At 43.7% G+C, this 18,782-nt stretch overlaps 1 protein-coding gene across 5 annotated transcripts in view; it reads right to left on the reverse strand.

Moving 5' to 3' along the window:
• The window catches only part of LOC126471445 (sarcolemmal membrane-associated protein), a 354,795-nt gene that overhangs the window by 310,880 nt on the left and 25,133 nt on the right, over positions 1–18,782 (reverse strand). For 3 of the 5 annotated variants that reach the window (XR_007586307.1, XM_050099626.1, XM_050099623.1), the window contains exon 1: positions 736–798. The exons of the other annotated variants lie outside the window; for them this stretch is intronic. Coding sequence is in view for 2 of the 3 variants with exons in the window: in XM_050099626.1 (XP_049955583.1) it covers positions 736–738 (3 nt within the window). In the remaining variant the exon portion in view is untranslated. Of the gene's footprint in view, positions 1–735; positions 799–18,782 lie in introns of those variants that run through there. 5 annotated transcript variants of the gene reach the window in all.

Here is an 18,782-nt window from a genome sequence, read left to right on the forward strand (position 1 = left end):
TTTGTAAACAAAATTCAGGGGGGCTTTGTTTTAAATGTAAGGCTGTTTCAAATAAAGGACGAAGACAATATATCAAAGTGCTCATACACGTAATTTTCCTGTTTTCCATTCATTCAGTAATGTATGGTTTTATGTCAGTTCATTAAAATAAATGGAATACTACCAATATGTCCCGTGTAAATTACACTTCTACGCAATATCCAGCTAGATCAGTCATCTCACAAGCGATGCGATGCCGTTTCGTTACACAGCAAGAGGCACAGGATGACAATGCAACCCCCCCCCCCCCCCCCTCGACCCCAACAACCCCTCTCCCCAAACAGGGGTACCATGCCAAGCCAGCCAGCCAGATGCATTAATTCAGTTATTAGTTCAGTACCAGTTTTAAGGATGCCAAAACATGTAATGTTTAATGAATATACCAAATATCGCTAGTGTCATTTGGAGTTTGATCTCAAAACTATTTCGTCATTCACCGTGAAGCTAACATGAATTGTGGCAGCCTCCACCCGCTTTTATGACTTTCCTTGTTCAGGTCCTGGTGTGCCCTTGGATACGTTCTTTTCAGACGATGCGTTTCAGGCGTGTGAAGATCAGAAGAGGAAAATAAACAATTGCATCATTTTGGAAATATGTAATTTCCGAGTTTACCTGTAGTGTTTGACTATTATCATCAGCTTTGTAATTATTATTTAAGTAAATATATTAAGTTTACTACTACAAAAAAAAAATTACCATCCCTTAGTCGGATTTGACAGAAAGTCTGATCTTGAGTCGACATTCGGCACAACGAATGAGCTGGAAGGAAGAAAGAAAGATTAGGTTTAACGTCCCGTCAACATCGACATCATTAGCGACGGGGCACAAGCTCAGATTGTATCAGTGATGGGGAAGGAAATCAGCTGTGCCATTTAAAAGTTTGCAAAACTATGGCTGAAGTCAGAATGCCTTCTTGTAATCACAGATTAGTCTACTTCTGTCTACTGACAAATGATCTTATGTACGCAAAAATTTTGTAAGTAATACAGTTCATCATCCATACAGTATAATTACCTTTAATTACAGCATTCATGAAATACAAACGCAACCAGCAATTAATTTCAGAGAACAACAACAAAATTGAGACCAACATATGCTTAGCCCTCAGTAACTCCAAAAATATTGGAATTTTTTTTTTTTTTTTTTTTTTTAGGGCGCAAAACTGCTATGGTCATGAGCACCCGGTCTGTGGCTTATGAAAAGGTAAAAAACGAAAATGCAAACCAGCACCAATGGGAACGAAACTCAAAAAATTGGAGAAACTAAAAGCAGATGGGAAGCTTAAAAAACCACTACAGAAAGGGGTTGGTTGTCCCCAAAAAGAGCTTCAAATGACTGACATCTCACTGGCACTAATAAACTCGAGAACGCGATCGGCTGAGCACATGTCATCTGCTAAAATGGACGATATTTCAGGCGACAGCTGTAGACGGGCACGTAACGGAGTAAAATAGGGGCACTCAAGTAAAAGGTGTCTTACCGTCCACAGCTGGTGGGGACAGAGTGGGGGAGGATCGCCGCTTAAATTATGTCAGTGGCTAAAAAGACAGTGCCCTATCCGGAGTCTAGTTAAAATTACCTCCTCCCGACGACGCGTTCGGGAGGAAGAGGTCCAAGCACAGGGAAGAGCTTTCACGTCCCGCAATTTATTATGGGGAAGTGTCGACCAATGTGCATGCCATAAAAGAACAACATGACGACATAAAACACTCCGTAGATCGGCGAAGGGAATCATGCAAATAGCTGGCCGAAGGAGAGAGACTGCAGCCTTGGCTGCTGCCTCACTTCCACAGATACCAACGTGTCCTGGGATCCAGAGGAAGGCCACCGAGACACCCCTCTAGTGGAGCAAGTGGAGGCAGTCCTGAATCCGATGGACCAGAGGGTGGACAAGGTAGAGAGCTTGGAGACTGAGGAGAGAGCTGAGAGAATCTGAGCAGATAACATACTGTATCCGCTGATGGCGACGGATGTAGTGGACAGCCTGGAGAACAGCGTAAAGCTCCGCAGTATAAACCGAACACTGGTCGGGAAGCTGAAATCGATTTGGGGTGTCGCCAACAATATAGGCACTCTCTACACCTAACGATGTTTTCGAGCCATCAGTGTAAATAAATGTGGCTTCCCTCATTTGTGCACATAGAGCAGCAAATGCCCGACGATAAACAAGTGAAGGGGTACCATCCTTGGGAAATTGACAAAGGTCACGGAGATGGCAGGTCCAGGGACGGAGCCAAGGCGGTGCTGTACCCCAAGTTGTCAAGAAAGTCTTAGGAAAGTGGAAGGAAAGAGAATGGAGCAGTTGACAGAAGCGGACTCCCGGTGGTGGTAGGGAGGAAGGGTGGCCTGCATACCCTACATCCAAGGAGGCGTCGAAAAAAATGTCATGGGCCGGATTAGCAGGCATGGAAGACAGATGGCTAGCATAACGACTCAGAAGGACTGCTCGCCGATTGGACAGCGGAGGTTCAGCAGTCTCAGCTGGTGTAAAAAGCTCCAGACACTACACGTAATCCACGGTGGTGGATAGAGTCGAGACGCCGAAGAATAGACGGCCGAGCAGAGGAGTAAACTATGCTTCCATAGTCCAATTTCGAGCGCACTAAGGCACGATAGAGGCGGAGAAGGACCACTCGGTCTGCTCCCCAGGAGGTACCATTCAGGACATGGAGGGTGTTGAGGGATCGCAGACAGCGAGCCGAAAGATAGGAAACGTGGGAGGACCAGCACAGTTTTCTGTCAAACATAAGACCCAAGAATTTAGCAACGTCTGAAAACGGAAGGTTGACAGGTCCTAGATCTAAGGAGGGTAGAAGAAACTCCTGACGACGCCAACAATTAACACAAACGGTCTTACTGGGAGAAAAGCGGAAGCCGATTTCGATGCTCCAAGAGTGGAGGCAATCAAGACATCCTTGAAGACGTCATTCCAGAAGGCTGGTCCGTTGAGAGCTGTCGTAGATCACAAAATCGTCCACAAAGAGGGAGCCTGAGACATCGGGAAGGAGACAATCCATAATTGGATTTATAGCAATGGCAAACAGTACAACACTTAGCACGGAGTCCTGGGGTACCCCGTTTTCTTGGGAGAAGGTAAGGGAGAAAGTAGTGTTCACCCACACTGTAAATGTGCGCTCTGCCATAAATTCGCGAAAAAAAAGGGGCAGCCGACCTCTAAAGCCCCAAGAGAACAGTGTGCAGAGGATGCTTGTCGTCCAACAGGTATCGTATGCTCTCTCCAGATCAAAAAATATTGCTACTGTTTGGCTTTTCCGGAGAAAATTGTTCATAATATAAGTGGAGAGAGCAACAAGATGGTCAACTGCAGAACGATGTTTGCGGAAACCGCATTGGGCCGGTGTTAAAAGACTGCGGGACTCCAGCCACCAAGCTAAATGGCAATTCACCATACGCTCCAAACCTTACATACACTACTCGTGAGAGAAATGGGGCGATAGCTAGAGGGGAGATGTTTGTCCTTTCCAGGTTTCGGAACAGGAACGACGATAGCTTCCCGCCATCGTCTGGGAAAAGTACTGTCGGTCCAAATTCGATTATAAAGGCGAAGGAGGTAATGCAGACTATGGGTTGATAAATGCAGCAACATTTGGATGTGGATACCATCCGGTCCTGGGGCGGAGGAGCGAGAAGAAGAGAGGGCATGTTGGAGTTCCCGCATGGAGAAAACAGTATTATAGCTTTCGCGATTTTGAGAGGAGAAAGCAAGAGGTTGCACTTCCGCTGCACATTTCTTCGGGAGAAACGCTGGCGGGTAGTTTGAAGAGCTCAAAATCTCAGCAAAGTGTTGACCCAATGAGTTAAAAATTGCGACGAGGTCCACTAACGTATCATGCGCAACAGTGAGCCCAGAGACTGGGTAGAAACTAGGCACGCCAGATAACCATCGAATCCGACTCCAAACTCCCAAGGAGGGAGTGAAGGTGTTCAACGAGTTAGTAAAGAAGTTCCAGCTTGCCTTCTTGCTATCGCGGATGACGCGACGGCGTCGCGCACAGAACTGCTTATAGCGGATACAGTTGGCCAAAGTAGAATGGTGGCGGAAAACGCGAAGAGCATGTCGCCGCTCACGTATTGCGTCACAGCATGCCTCGTTCCACCAAGAAACTGGGGGGCGCCGGGGCAATTCGGAAGTGTGTGGTATTGAATGTTCCGCAGCTGTAAGAATAACGTCTGTATTATGTGTGACCTCATCGTCGACACTAGGAAAGTGACGGTCATCGAATGTCGCTAGAGACGAAAAAAGTGTCCAATTGGCTTGAGCAAACTTCCAGCGTCGCAGGCGCATATATGGCAGTTGTGGCTGCATCCGAAGGACACATGGAAAGTGGTCACTCAAGTGTGTATCAGCAAGGGCGAACCATTCGAAGCGTCGAGCTAGTGAAACAGTTCCGACCGCAAGGTCCAAATGAGAGAAATTTGTCGTGGAGGCAGACAAAAATGTAGGGTCCCCAGTGTTGAGGCAAACAAGATCCGCTTGGTGGAAGATGTCTAGCAATAGTGAGCCACGCGGACAAGGGTGTGGAGATCCCCAAAGTGGGTGGTGGGCATTGAAGCCCCCAACCAGCAAATAGGGGGGTGGAAGCTGACCAAGAAGATGAAGGAGATCAGCTCATGCCATTGATGTGGACGATGGAATGTATACAGTACAAAGAGAGAAGGTGTATCCAGAAAGGGAAAGACGGACAGCGACTGCTTGGAAGGAAGTGTTTAAGGGGATTGGGTGATAATGGAGAGTATTATGGAGAAGAATCATGAGTCCTCCATGTGCTGGAGTACCTTCAACAGAGGAGAGATCCAATCGGACTGACTGAAAATGGGGGAAGACAAAGCGGTCATGGGGACGCAGCTTTGTTTACTGAAGACAGAAGATGACCGGCGAGTAGGATCAGAAGAGGATCGTCAATTCATCCCGATTAGCTCGAATGCCACGGATATTCCAATGGATAACGGACATAGGATGGACAGAAAATGGAAGAATGTGACCAAGGTTGCCGTCAAGCTCAGAGCTTGCGACCGACAGCGTGGAACGGCACTCAGCCGAAGGCAGAAGATCCTGATCCATAGGTTGTTCAGGAGCAGCTCCTGCCACCAGCGATCGGCTGGTTGATTGGCCGCCAGCAGTGTGCCTCGGCGACACAGAAGACGGCCGAGGGCGGTTACCGCCAGGTGGTGCTGTAGACGAGACACGCCATGGCGGAGAAAGAGAGGAACGGGGTTTCTTATTAGCCTTCTTGGAAACATGATGTTGACACCTTTTCCTTCACTCTGATTTCCTGAATGAGCTTTTCGTCTTTAAAAAGAGGGCAATCTCTAGAGGAAGCAGCGTGGTCACCTATACAGTTGATGCAACGAGGGGATGGAGGTGGACAAGCACCCTCATGGGCATCTTTGCCACACGTAACACATTTAGCCGGGTTGGAACAGGACTGGCTGGTATGATTGAACCGCTGGCACCGATAGCAACGTGTAGGGTTCGGGACGTAGGGGCGAACAGAAATTATCTCATAGCCTGCTTTTATTTTCGATGAGAGTTGAACTCTGTCAAATGTCAGGAAGACAGTACGCGTTGGAACGATGTTCATGTCAACCCTTTTCATAACTCTATGAACAGCCATTACGCCCAGGTCAGACAGGTAGTGTTTAATGTCCTCGTCAGACAGTCCGTCGAGGGAGCGTGTATAAACGACTCCACGTGAGGAATTTAAAGTGCGGTGCGCTTCAACCTGGACAGGGAAGGTGTGGGGCAGTGAAGTACGCAGCAATTTTTGTGCCTGGAGGGCACTGACTGTTTCTAACAACAAGGTGCCATTCCGTAATCTGGAACAAGACTTTAGAGGACCTGCAATTGCGTCGACACCTTTCTGAATAATGAAAGGGTTGACCGTGGAGAAGTCGTGACCTTCGTCAGACCGAGAAACAACAAGGAACTGTGGCAACGATGGAAGAATTGTCTGTGGCTGAGACTCAGTGAACTTACGCTTGTGAGCAGACATAGTGGAAGATGAGGAAACCATTGCGGAAGAATCCCCCATGATTACCGGCGTCTCCGATGGCGCGCTCCACCCTTGTGGGGGCCCTGTCTGAGGGCACTCCCGCCTTAGGTGATTGTTCACACCTCAGGTCACACCTCCCAAGAAATGGATGGAGGGACCAATCAGCACTTTCGGGTAATCAGCTCGGGTAATCACCCCTCCTTGGTCCTGGCCGTTACCAGGGGGTACATACGTGTCCTACCTGTCTACCCGGGGCGGGGAATTACGCATTACCCCGTCACCGGCTACGCATGAAAATGTGTGGGTCGGCCTTCAGACACGCACAGGGAGGAAGAAAGAGAAAGGGAAAAACAAAGAAAGGGAAAGGAAAGAAGAGAGGTCTCAAACGCCACAGCAGAGAAAAGGATAAAGAGAAGAGGTAAGGAAAAGAGAAGGACAAAGGAAGGATGAAGACATGCAAGCAGAGAAGGCGAAGAATGTGTTACATTTTCGAGCGTCCGTCTCCGGACGTAGGCATAAATCATACTCACAGAGGGAGAGAAAGGTAAGGAAAGAGCCAGAGGTGAGGGGAGGGGAGGTGAAGATGGGGGATAGGGAAGGATGCGGAAAAGGAAGGTATGCAGCCCAGAAAGGAAGGAGGGCCACATTAGCTCGGGGTCCCGTGCTCGCTACGCACGTATTCACAAAAGAGTTGTGGACCCCCTGGGGAGAAATAAGGGATTGAGCAACTACTGCGACTATTTTAGAAAGCCGTCAGAAAATATTTGCACCATCTTTCGTACAGTTTTGAAGCGCATGCATATTAACCGGTTTTATTTTCTCTTCCTCCCATCCTCTTCTCGAGGCGGGCTCAACTCTCACGTTTTTGCTGGTGAATCAGACACTGCAAAGCTCCAGTTGGCAAACTTTCTTTCACGGAAACTTTGTCTAACGAAAGAGGTCGGTTAGCCCTTAACGATTTCAGTAGCTTTCCGATTCAAAAGATGTCATTGGTTACCTCTGTCTTAGTACGACAAGCAAACTGAAGCAATGTATCAGATTTCAAATCAAAGAAAAATACAAAATTTATATTGGGCTTTAATTTTACCGTTATATACCTAAAAACATACTGAGCTGTAGTTTTGATTCAACACTGGCCCCAATATTAACTCTATTGATGCAGGGTTTTTGACGAAGACTGTATACAAGCACTGTATTTGCAAAGTCTCAGCAAGCCGTCTCATCAGCTGACAAGAACTACACAATTTTACAGTCCACAGTCCAGAGCTTTGTTGCGCAGATGTTACCATCAATTTCTGCTTCCTAAGAGTTTTCTAGACTGTTAACATCTGTTTACGCTAATGTTGCGATCCACTTATAGTACTGTTTGTATACCAGCTGTGTTTTTAAAATCTCTCTCTCTCTCTCTCTCTCTCTCTCTCTCTCTCACACACACACACACACACACACACACACACACACACACACACACACACACACACACACACACACACACACACACTTATCTCACAATTTGCAATGTATACAGGTGGATAAACAAAATATGGTGAAACATATTGTTGAAACATATGCGGCCAGTTTTGTTAATATAATCACATCTTTTTACTACTAATACAACAGCTAAAGCCACCTCACAAAATACAATATGGTTCCAAGAAAGCCATATGTACATGCAAAAACTATTCTACATTGCATGAGATATTGAAGACACTGTAGTGACGCCGAAGTTTAACTGTCCTGTCAAAACAAGGTGTGTGTGCGAGCGACGCCTGCTCCAGGGTACACCGACTGTGTGTTAAAATGCTGACTTGGCTATCGTTCTTTCTTACTGATACAAGACTATGCACAAATGAAGGTATCAAGATTAACACACCATTTGCAGAAACTTTCAACGTACGTGCGAACAACAATTGATAAGGATATTATGGTTCCCAAAAGCAATACTTACACATTAAGTCAAATTCATGAGGGGTGGGACAAACAGTCTAGACCCTGCTGAATAAAATCCACTTGTACAGTCACGATCAAGTTAGGAACAAGTTAGGAACAAGATGTTCCGTCTGCGCTGTTAAAGGGATTTATTTATTTCACAATCGCGATTTCGCCATATGCACCATTTCAGAGTGGTAAATTACCATGGCGTGCATTAATATATATATTGTACAGCCATATTTACATACTTCACTTCATACACATAAAAATAAACATGTTTCCTCATCATCTGTATAGAAGGACAATGTAGCACTTAATATACTTGCTATCGAATTCAGGTGTAATGCGCCGTTCCCCACTGTGCTCCAGGTACAACAAGTATTCTAACAGAGTTTAAGGAGACCAAACATCGAAGGCCATCAGTCTCCCACTCACCTACCAGGACAGAAGCAGTGTACCTGTCTACAGAGAGAGTAAATTCTGTTTGCAAAGGTGAGAAAGTGTTCTAAATGTTTGCGTAGCATGTATCCGAGAGGGAACATGGGAACCAGCCCAGTATTCACTTAGTGAGATGTGGGAAACCGCCTAAAACCACATTCAGACTGGCTGGCACACCGACACATCATTGTTAATCTGCCGCTTAGTAGTGGGCCCATTCGTCTCAAAATCTGGACAGAACAGGAAAAAAGTGCGCGTTCCAACTTTAGTCCCGTGAAATCTTGTATAGATTGCACTGGTGCATGCTTACCTTATGCTGTGGTGTCATTCATGTTGACATGATACGTGCTGTGACATTTGATGGCAAAGAGTGAATCTAACGATGACACATTTTTCAGATACTGTTTGTGTGGCCTGTTTAACACATGACAGTGATATTGCCTAGTTTTCAGGGTAAAATAAGATGGGTAGCACTCCAGAAGTCATATTTATGACACTGTTAATTGACGTAATGACGTATGTTGACTTAAAGTTAACAACTACTGATATTATCCTAAATTGTCAGCTACAAAATTTCCTCTGCGTGGCTACACTGCTGTAAATGGCTCTCCTACTACCTGAATAGCACAGTAACGAGTTCAAATGACTGTGCGCATATATTTGCAGTTTTTTGTGGAAAGTTGTTTCTCTACGTGCAGCAGTGTTACATGGTATAAAAGGGTCACTCATTATTGCAATTGTCTCATACTATTATCTGCACAAGAAAGTGTCATATGGTTTTCTGTCGAATTCTTGGGGAGCTGTTCAGAATTATGATCATAACTGTTTTTCACAAATTGGCAATTTTGTATTGTTGTTGTTGTGGTCTTCAGTCCTGAGACTGGTTTGATGCAGCTCTCCATGCTACTCTATCCTGTGCAAGCTTTTTCATCTCCCAGTACCTACTGCAACCTACATCCTTCTGAATCTGCTTAGTGTATTCATCTCTTGGTCTCCCTCTACGATTTTTACCCTCCACGCTGCCCTCCAATACTAAATTGGTGATCCCTTGATGCCTCAGAACATGTCCTACCAACCGATCCCTTCTTCTGGTCAAGTTGTGCCACAAACTTCTCTTCTCCCCAATCCTATTCAATACTTCCTCATTAGTTATGTGATCTACCCATCTAATCTTTAGCATTCTTCTGTAGCACCACATTTCGAAAGCTTCTATTCTCTTCTTGTCCAAACTATTTATCGTCCATGTTTCACTTCCATACATGGCTACACTCCATACGAATACTTTCAGAAATGACTTCCTGACACTTAAATCAATACTGGATGTTAACAAATTTCTCTTCTTCAGAAACGCTTTCCTTGCCATTGCCAGCCTACATTTTATATCCTCTCTACTTCGACCATCATCAGTTATTTTGCTCCCCAAATAGCAAAACTCCTTTACTACTTTAAGTGTCTCATTTCCTAATCTAATTCCCTCAGCATCACCCGACTTAATTAGACTACATTCCATTATCCTTGTTTTGCTTTTGTTGATGTTCATCTTATATCCTCCTTTCAAGACACTGTCCATTCCATTCAACTGCTCTTCCAAGTCCTTTGCTGTCTCTGACAGAATTACAATGTCATCAGCGAACCTCAAAGTTTTTATTTCTTCTCCATGAATTTTAATACTTACTCCGAATTTTTCTTTTGTTTCCTTTACTGCTTGCTCAATATACAGATTGAACAACATCGGGGAGAGGCTACAACCCTGTCTCACTCCCTTCACAACCACTACTTCCCTTTCATGCCCCTCGACTCTTATAACTGCCATCTGGTTTCTGTACAAATTGTAAATAGCCTTTCGCTCCCTGTATTTTACCCCTGCCACCTTTAGAATTTGAAAGAGAGTATTCCAGTCAACATTGTCAAAAGCTTTCTCTAAATCTACAAATGCTAGAAACGTAGGTTTGCCTTTCCTTAATCTTTCTTCTAAGATAAGTCGTAAGGTCAGTATTGCCTCACGTGTTCCAGTGTTTCTACGGAATCCAAACTGATCTTCCCCGAGGTTGGCTTCTACTAGTTTTTCCATTCGTCTGTAAAGAATTCGTGTTAGTATTTTGCAGCTGTGACTTATTAAGCTGATAGTTCGGTAATTTTCACATCTGTCAACACCTGCTTTCTTTGGGATTGGAATTATTATATTCTTCTTGAAGTCTGAGGGTATTTCGCCTGTTTCATACATCTTGCTCATCAGATGGTAGAGTTTTGTCAGGACTGGCTCTCCCACGGCCATCAGTAGTTCCAATGGAATATTGTCTACTCCAGGGGCCTTGTTTCGACTCACGTCTTTCAGTGCTCTGTCAAACTCTTCACGCAGTATCATATCTCCCATTTCATCTTCATCTACATCCTCTTCCATTTCCATAATATTGTCCTCAAGTACATCGCCCTTGTATAGACCCTCTATATACTCCTTCCACCTTTCTGCTTTCCCTTCTTTGCTTAGAACTGGGTTTCCATCTGAGCTCTTGATATTCATACAAGTCGTTCTCTTATCTCCAAAGGTCTCTTTAATTTTCCTGTAGGCGGTATCTATCTTACCCCTAGTGAGATAGGCCTCTACATCCTTACATTTGTCCTCTAGCCATCCCTGCTTAGCCATTTTGCACTTCCTGTCGATCTCATTTTTGAGACGTTTGTATTCCCTTTTGCCTGTTTCACTTACTGCATTTTTATATTTTCTCCTTTCATCAATTAAATTCAATATTTCTTCTGTTACCCAAGGATTTCTACTAGCCCTCGTCTTTTTACCTACTTGATCCTCTGCTGCTGTCACTACTTCATCCCTCAAAGCTACCCATTCTTCTTCTACTGTATTTAATTCCCCCATTCCTGTCAATTGCTCCCTTATGCTCTCCCTGAATCTCTGTACAACCTCTGGTTCTTTTAGTTTATCCAGGTCCCATCTCCTTAAATTCCCACCTTTTTGCAGTTTCTTCAGTTTTAATCTACAGGTCATAACCAATAGATTGTGGTCAGAGTCCACATCTGCCCCTGGAAATGTCTTACAATTTAAAACCTGGTTCCTAAATCTCTGTCTTACCATTATATAATCTATCTGATACCTTTTAGTATCTCCAGGGTTCTTCCATGTATACAACCTTCTTTCATGATTCTTAAACCAAGTGTTAGTTATGATTATGTTGTGCTCTGTGCAAAATTCTACCAGGCGGCTTCCTCTTTCATTTCTGTCCCCCAATCCATATTCACCTACTATGTTTCCTTCTCTCCCTTTTCCTACACTCGAATTCCAGTCACCCATGACTATTAAATTTTCGTCTCCCTTCACAATCTGAATAATTTCTTTTATTTCATCATACATTTCTTCAATTTCTTCGTCATCTGCAGAGCTAGTTGGCATATAAACTTGTACTACTGTAGTAGGTGTGGGCTTCGTATCTATCTTGGCCACAATAATGCGTTCACTATGCTGTTTGTAGTAGCTTACCCGCATTCCTATTTTCCTATTCATTATTAAACCTACTCCTGCATTACCCCTATTTGATTTTGTGTTTATAACCCTGTAGTCACCTGTATACAAGATTAAAATTTCCTCAAGTAATAAATTTTTTCTGGGAAATGATGCAGAACTATTCAAATTTTGTGCAGAGAACTCGAACTACAACTTATCTATCAAGAATTCCGAAACAAAAAAATCTATATTTCTCGAAAGTCGGGTGCCAACATCACAGAACTCTCAGTATTCTGCAATAAAGCATGATGCCGACATCAGCCCAAATACTTTTTATGCACGGATGTATCATAATCGAGGCTGCTTCATTACCGATTGACTGATTAGTTGAGGGGGGTTACGAGACTGAATGGTGAGGTCATCAGTCCCGCGATTCCAAAGTTACACACGGAAGAGAGAGGGTTCGCTAAAAGTGGAGAGGAGTCAAACTATAAAACGAGGAAGTTAAAAAACACAGTAAAAGGTATGAAAGGATATCTCAAATCTAACAATTGGGAAAACAGAGGGATAAAAGAACGATCTTTGCAAGGGGGAGTGGTCATGGGTCCAAAACTGAGGAAACAAAAGCAAAACCTTATATATGAAACTAAGAACCACTTACATGGAGAAAACTGAGGACCAGTTCAACCATCCGTGAATCGTCTGTCAATACTAAATTCAAGGAATCTGGAAGAGTATACATAGTACGAAGAGCCAAAAGAAGGGGACATTCAAGCAATATATGGGATAACATCAACCTGGCTTAACAACCACATTGTGGAGTTGGTTCATTATGCAAGAGGAAGCAACGAGTGAGCCTGGTATGACCAATGCATAGATGGCATAGTGGACTCCTTCCGAGAGGAGCGGAAGGAAGAGCAACAAACTGCAGTTGACTCCTTGATTGCGTGGAGTGTATTACTGTGAGCAGTAGTGCACCAGATGTCACTCCACTTTTGGGCAAAGAGAGGGTTGGGTTGTCTGGGGAAGAGACCAAACGGCAAGGTCATCAGTCTCATCAGATTAGAGAAGGACAGGTAAGAAAGTCGGTCGAGCCCTTTCAAAGGAAACATCCCGGCATTTGCCTGGAGCGATGTAGGGAAATCACGGAAAACCTAAATCAGGATGGCCAGACACGGGATTGAACCGTCGTCCTCCCGAATGCGAATCCAGTGTGCTAACCAATGCGCCACCTCGCTTGGTGGGCAAAGAGAGATCTGATGTAGATCTGCATATCCCCAGCTGGAATCATGAAAGGGAATGAGCTGGAATCATGAAAGGGAATGAGGGGAGGGGGGGGGGAGGAGGGCGGGGTAAATCTCTGCTGCTTTAACCAAACAGTCAGCCAGTCCATTCCCTGCGATGCCCACATGACTTGGGACTCAGATAAAGACAACTGAGCAGGCAGCATGGCCAGGATTGTTCGATAGCCTGCAGGCTGCCCATTAAGTCGGTACATATTAAAACACCGTGGAGGGAGGCCTGAGAAACAAAATGTAGGGCTCTGTGAATGGCCAGGAGCTCTGCTGTGAACACACTACATGATCCCAGCAATAAATGGTGTTCTAAGCCAGTAGGAGATGTGAAAGGGTATCCTGCTTTGTCTATCATCTTAGAACCATCAGTGTAGAAGATGGGGGCACCCTGGACCTCTTCAAGGATGGCACATACAAGATGGTGGAAAAACCATAGGGGCAACAGAGACCTTACGACCCTGGAATAGGTCGGTCCTAATCCGTGGTCTAGGTACCATCCACGAGGGTAGGGAGGGGGTGTGAGGTGGGAGGCCATTAACAACTGGTTAGCTATCTGAAAATGCAAAGGAAGCTCAGAATAAAGATACCATGCGATACTGAGAAGATTTTACACACAAATATTCCCATGAGGAAACGATGCATGTTGTATTCCATCAGCTTCTGGCGTCTTCACACCCATTCATTCAAGAGTCCAGATAATAACAATTGAAGAACATAGACAGGTGCCACGTAAGGTAATAGATCTGCTTTTTGTACCATCTACCACTGAACAACAACAGTGACCTTTCTGAAAGCAACAATGACGCAAGCTACGAATGTGACTATGATTTGGGATTGAAAAATTTAAAATATCGAATAAAACATTTCAACGTGGTAATTTTGAGTTTTAATTCATTATCAGCGACTTCACAATACTTTATACTAGAAGTTTTATTCGAATCCGCGAAATTTATAATTTTTGATACGCCATGTTGAATTTTGTAATTCCGTCATCGGATTCCTAATCAGCGAACCAAAGATTCTAAAAATAACACAGTTGTGTAGGATTTTGTACCTTTTTTTTTTTTATTATGTCCAGGTTTTGAAGTGAGTTGACCCACTGTGCGCCAGGCGGATTCGATCCGGGGTTGATGTACCTCCCAGTCCCAGAAGCCGTCGTGTTAACACGCGCAGCTACCTGGATAGGTACGACAAATATCTTGTGGCAATAGCTGTCTGCTGCCGCAACTGTGCACGGTCATTCTTCCTGTTTGGGTTTGTCAATAAATGGAGCTCCTCACACTCATTACTTCCAGTATTACAATGTGATAGTTTCTAGTATCACGTAAAAGTTGTATGGCGTAACTGGGGGCCACATCCTCTGTATGTTGGAATGCGGTCGTCCGATCACTAGTATTAAAGAAACTGCTGGTTCCTCAGAGGTAACAGTGAAAAACATAGGGAAGGAGAGAGAAAGATAATATTGCTTTGTACTCGCCAAAAAGCAGGAAGACAAACTACTAGGGACCAAGACCAAGCAATTTCAGATGCCAGTGTTGACAATTCATTCCTGGTAGCTGCCAGGATCTGCCAGTGAGCAAGATTACCCCCTGCCAACATATTCGTGCTGATGGTGTCCATCACCAGAAGTCTGCAAGAAAACAAGTCATTACATCTCGCAATCGAGTGGCCGGCACTGTGCTCTGTCGCCAGTATCTCCCAGCTGGCAAAGACTTTGTCAATTTGGTAGTATAGTCCGACAAAAACGCTTTTGGTTCGAACAAGGATGGCAGAATGTCTTCATGGAAAACGTGTAACAATTCCTACTCTCTGTTTCACATCGTTGTCACAACAAAAGAATGGCTGTTTGTAGTTACGTGATTGAAGGTGGAACAACAGAAGTGATTGAAATTTCATCCAAGACCACACACCAAGCTTGGAAGAATGTAGGCTGTCAACTTTTTGATCTCTATTCAGAAACAGACATGAATATCATCCAGGTCGTACACAATAACAGTACCGCGCACACGTGGAAAGTGATCAGAAGTCGGGTGAATAGACTCCCAGAAATAATGGCATTGGAATAGGGTTGCAAAGTCTCCACATATAAATGCAATCGACGATGTTTGGGTATCCACAGTTCGAGACTGAACTTCATAGGGAACGTACCTCAATGTTAGGTGCATGACGGCCTTTCAGAGGTACAGCGTCACCGAAGAGGAAAGACTATTGAATGTACAAACTGTGTATCCGAGGACAATTTGTACGCCACATGGAATACATCACTTTAGGAATAATTGAGAGCACGAGACACAGTCAGCTGCGCTTGTTCACATCGGCGCTGAGGGCATCTTGTCACCTGAGTTCGACCATTCTCAGTTCTTTCCAAAGAGTTTCAGAATGGTGAAGACAGCTAGGCTTACTCATTAGCTCCCAACAAAGCTGTCAATTTACAGCATCTTTCTGCAGACTGGTGACCTTGTGGAACAAACAGCAGGGTCGCTAAGCGGAGCACACACCTCACTGCGCATTGTTCCGCTGTGTGCGCATTGTGAAGACAGAGATTTGAAAGTTATATGCTTTTCAAATATATTTTACACCTAAATGGTAGATTGCCAGGCCTGGGTTCCTTATCAAAAGTTTATCTACTATGTTAACTCTACAACCCGTAGAATCCTGTACTAGGAATTCCGAAACGTCCTGTACATTAAGATAGGGAATCAAAACCAGACACTTGCCTTCTGCTGCCAAAGGCAATGGTCTAGATTCGAATGTCTGTAACGCACACAGTTTCAGTATCTGGAAATTTTAAGACAATAAGGGAACAGGGCTGGTACAAAATGTGCAGTACCGAACTCTCAAGAAATTAGTTATGGAAGAAAGGGTAATGTTGCCATTCAGAAATGCAGTTACAAACTAATCATTGTGATGGGCACAATAAAAAAAGCAGATTCAACTGCATAAAGCCTTCAGAATTTTCTCTACGAAAAATCTTCATTTGACATTATATCTAGCTTAAGAGACGATCACTTTGGTAATGGAGGAAAATGGTGGATAGGAGTAAAAATTGTAGAATGTGCAGTACACAGGTTCAAATGGACGAAGGTTGCAGCAGTAATGCAGGAACGAAAATACTTGCATAAGACAGTAACATAGAGAGCTGCACCAAACCTGTTTTCGGACTGAAGACAACAACAATAACATGTAACATATATAACTTTTTATTATAATAAACTGACATTACAGAGTCAAATTTCTAACCTTCTACAAATGCGCCCAAATTAAATTTCTTGTATGTGTAAAAGTAAGCACTTCTTCATTTAATACACTTAAAAAAAAAGGCTGAATAATACTCAGTTTCCGAATACCTGTCCACCAGATATCCAAGTTATCACTGCTTTAATTTATGCGATGTATGTTGTGTTCTGATTATGTTATAGTGTCTGAAAGTGGCACATTATGAGCTGTAATTTGCTCTTGTTAGCACGATGATATATATCTAGACACTCTACAACGACAAAAATTTGTGCAAGACAACTTTTGGAACATTAAAGCCTGAAGCACTAGAACTATGTTTGCAGGCTGGGGCAAATGGTGTGGAGAGGGGGGTTGGGGGGTGGGGAATTGCCACACAGGCTTGTACTGACTAGAGCAATGAATGTCAGAGGTTCCCTTGTTGATTTGCAGCTGGCCGTACATCTGGTGTTGCGAAAGAACTGGTGTCTCTGTTACCTACTACACTCTGGCAGCCACCAGTGCCAAAAAGTCCAGGTCCTCATAATTCATCCTAAAAATGGTGTACTTTATTAGAGTTTTCCAACAGCACTAAATCTGGTTATTGGTGACTAAAAGCATTATACACAGTTTATTATTTGATAATATACAACAGCTTCAAAGTATTGGACATTTTTAACCCCCCCCCCCCCCTTTCCGGAATCCATCCTGGATCCACCTCTGTTAGTGAAAGAGATGACGTTCCAGATTTTAGAAAGTGACTGAGGACATGCACAGAATAACAAACAACAATGACATAAATTTGTAGTAATATTAAGCAATTTATGTTGTTCGCAGTTTGGAACAGTGACTGAGTAAGTCTGTATGACCAAACAATAACTGTGCAGGACGTGTGAAAGATGGAGGCGGGCCAAGTTTCGAGAGACGAAGGATGGGGAAAGTCTTTGAAAAGGAACCATCTACGAATTCCACTGAACTAATTTTAGCAAAACAAAGAAAAACCTACATCTTGATGTGTCGCATTTCTCAGTAAGGCGTGTAAAACAAGCTGTGCCTTTCATTGAGATGACTCAAAGGTTACTGACAGAGGTGCATTTTCGAAATGATACTGGAAGTCCAGTCCACCACCATCCCACTTTTTTTTTCCTTCCCCAGAGAGAACAATTGGAACTTTGAAATGTTCCAATAGTGTTACACTTTTATTTCACACTCAATACAGGAATAGTTCTACCCGTTTTCCTCCCATGCACAAGAAGACACAAATCTGCCCTCATCGTCAAGCTCACTTTATCAGATCGAGTTACACAGAGCTACTATAAATGATTCATTCACTTTCAAATCTCTATATTTTCCAAACTATTACATCACAAATATTATTGATGCTCGAATGGAATGGCAAACACCCCAAGTTCACATGTGGCACTCAACAAATGTTCTGTAATTGCCCCTCCGGTCACAAAAAACACGTCCAGGCGGTAGTCAGGTTCATTCCATACCTTGTGTAGGAACATTCTGTCACTAGTGACCATAGTGGCGTTAACGCGTTCTTCGAGTTGTTCTAGATTTCCTGGCAGTGGGAGGACGCAAAAAGGATCCTTAATGTACGTTCAATAGCAAATGTAAAATTATGATAGGTCATGCGATCTGGGGCCCAAGGAAACAGAGTCCGATAACCTTCACCATTTAGCCCGATCCAGCGACGCGACGCAGAAATTTGTCATTCAGGTAGCAACGAACATCAATGCTCCAATGACGGGGTGCCCCATCTTTGGAAGATTAAGTTCTCGGAATCAGCAGTTAGTTGTGGAAACAACAACAACATATTAAGGTAATCAATACCCTTCTGTAAGAAACTGAAACGCCTACAGCCGTCCTTATGTTGTATTTTATTGTGTAGCTAACTGTTTGGCGCTTCAATGCACCATCTTCAGGCTGATGGGGTTATCACGATCCATTTATATTATGCACCAATGGCCAATAATTGGTTTACACAGATTATCTTTAACTGTAATGTCATCTTTCCAACCATCTCCATTGCTGGTTGGAGAGACGACACCATAATTACAGGTGACTTGCGTAAACCAGTTGTTGGCCACTGGTGCATTGTATTATGGATTGTGATAAACCCTTCAGCTTCAACTAAGGCCTGAAGATGGTGCACTGAAGTGCCTAAACTGTTAGCTACACAATAAATGACAACCTAATGACGGCTGTACGTGTATAATTTTCTTACAATAGTGAACGGCCGTAGTCCCCCAGACTTCCTGACACAAAAAAGGACATACAAAAACATTAATCTTCAGTTTGTTTGTTTTGTTTTGTTTTGGGGTGCAAAAAAACAACTGAGGTCATACATGCCCAAGTCAAAACTATAGAACACAAACAGAGACCATGGAA

This window comes from Schistocerca serialis, chromosome 3 (genome assembly GCF_023864345.2).
Source record: "Schistocerca serialis cubense isolate TAMUIC-IGC-003099 chromosome 3, iqSchSeri2.2, whole genome shotgun sequence".
NCBI classification, from domain to species: domain Eukaryota; kingdom Metazoa; phylum Arthropoda; class Insecta; order Orthoptera; family Acrididae; genus Schistocerca; species Schistocerca serialis.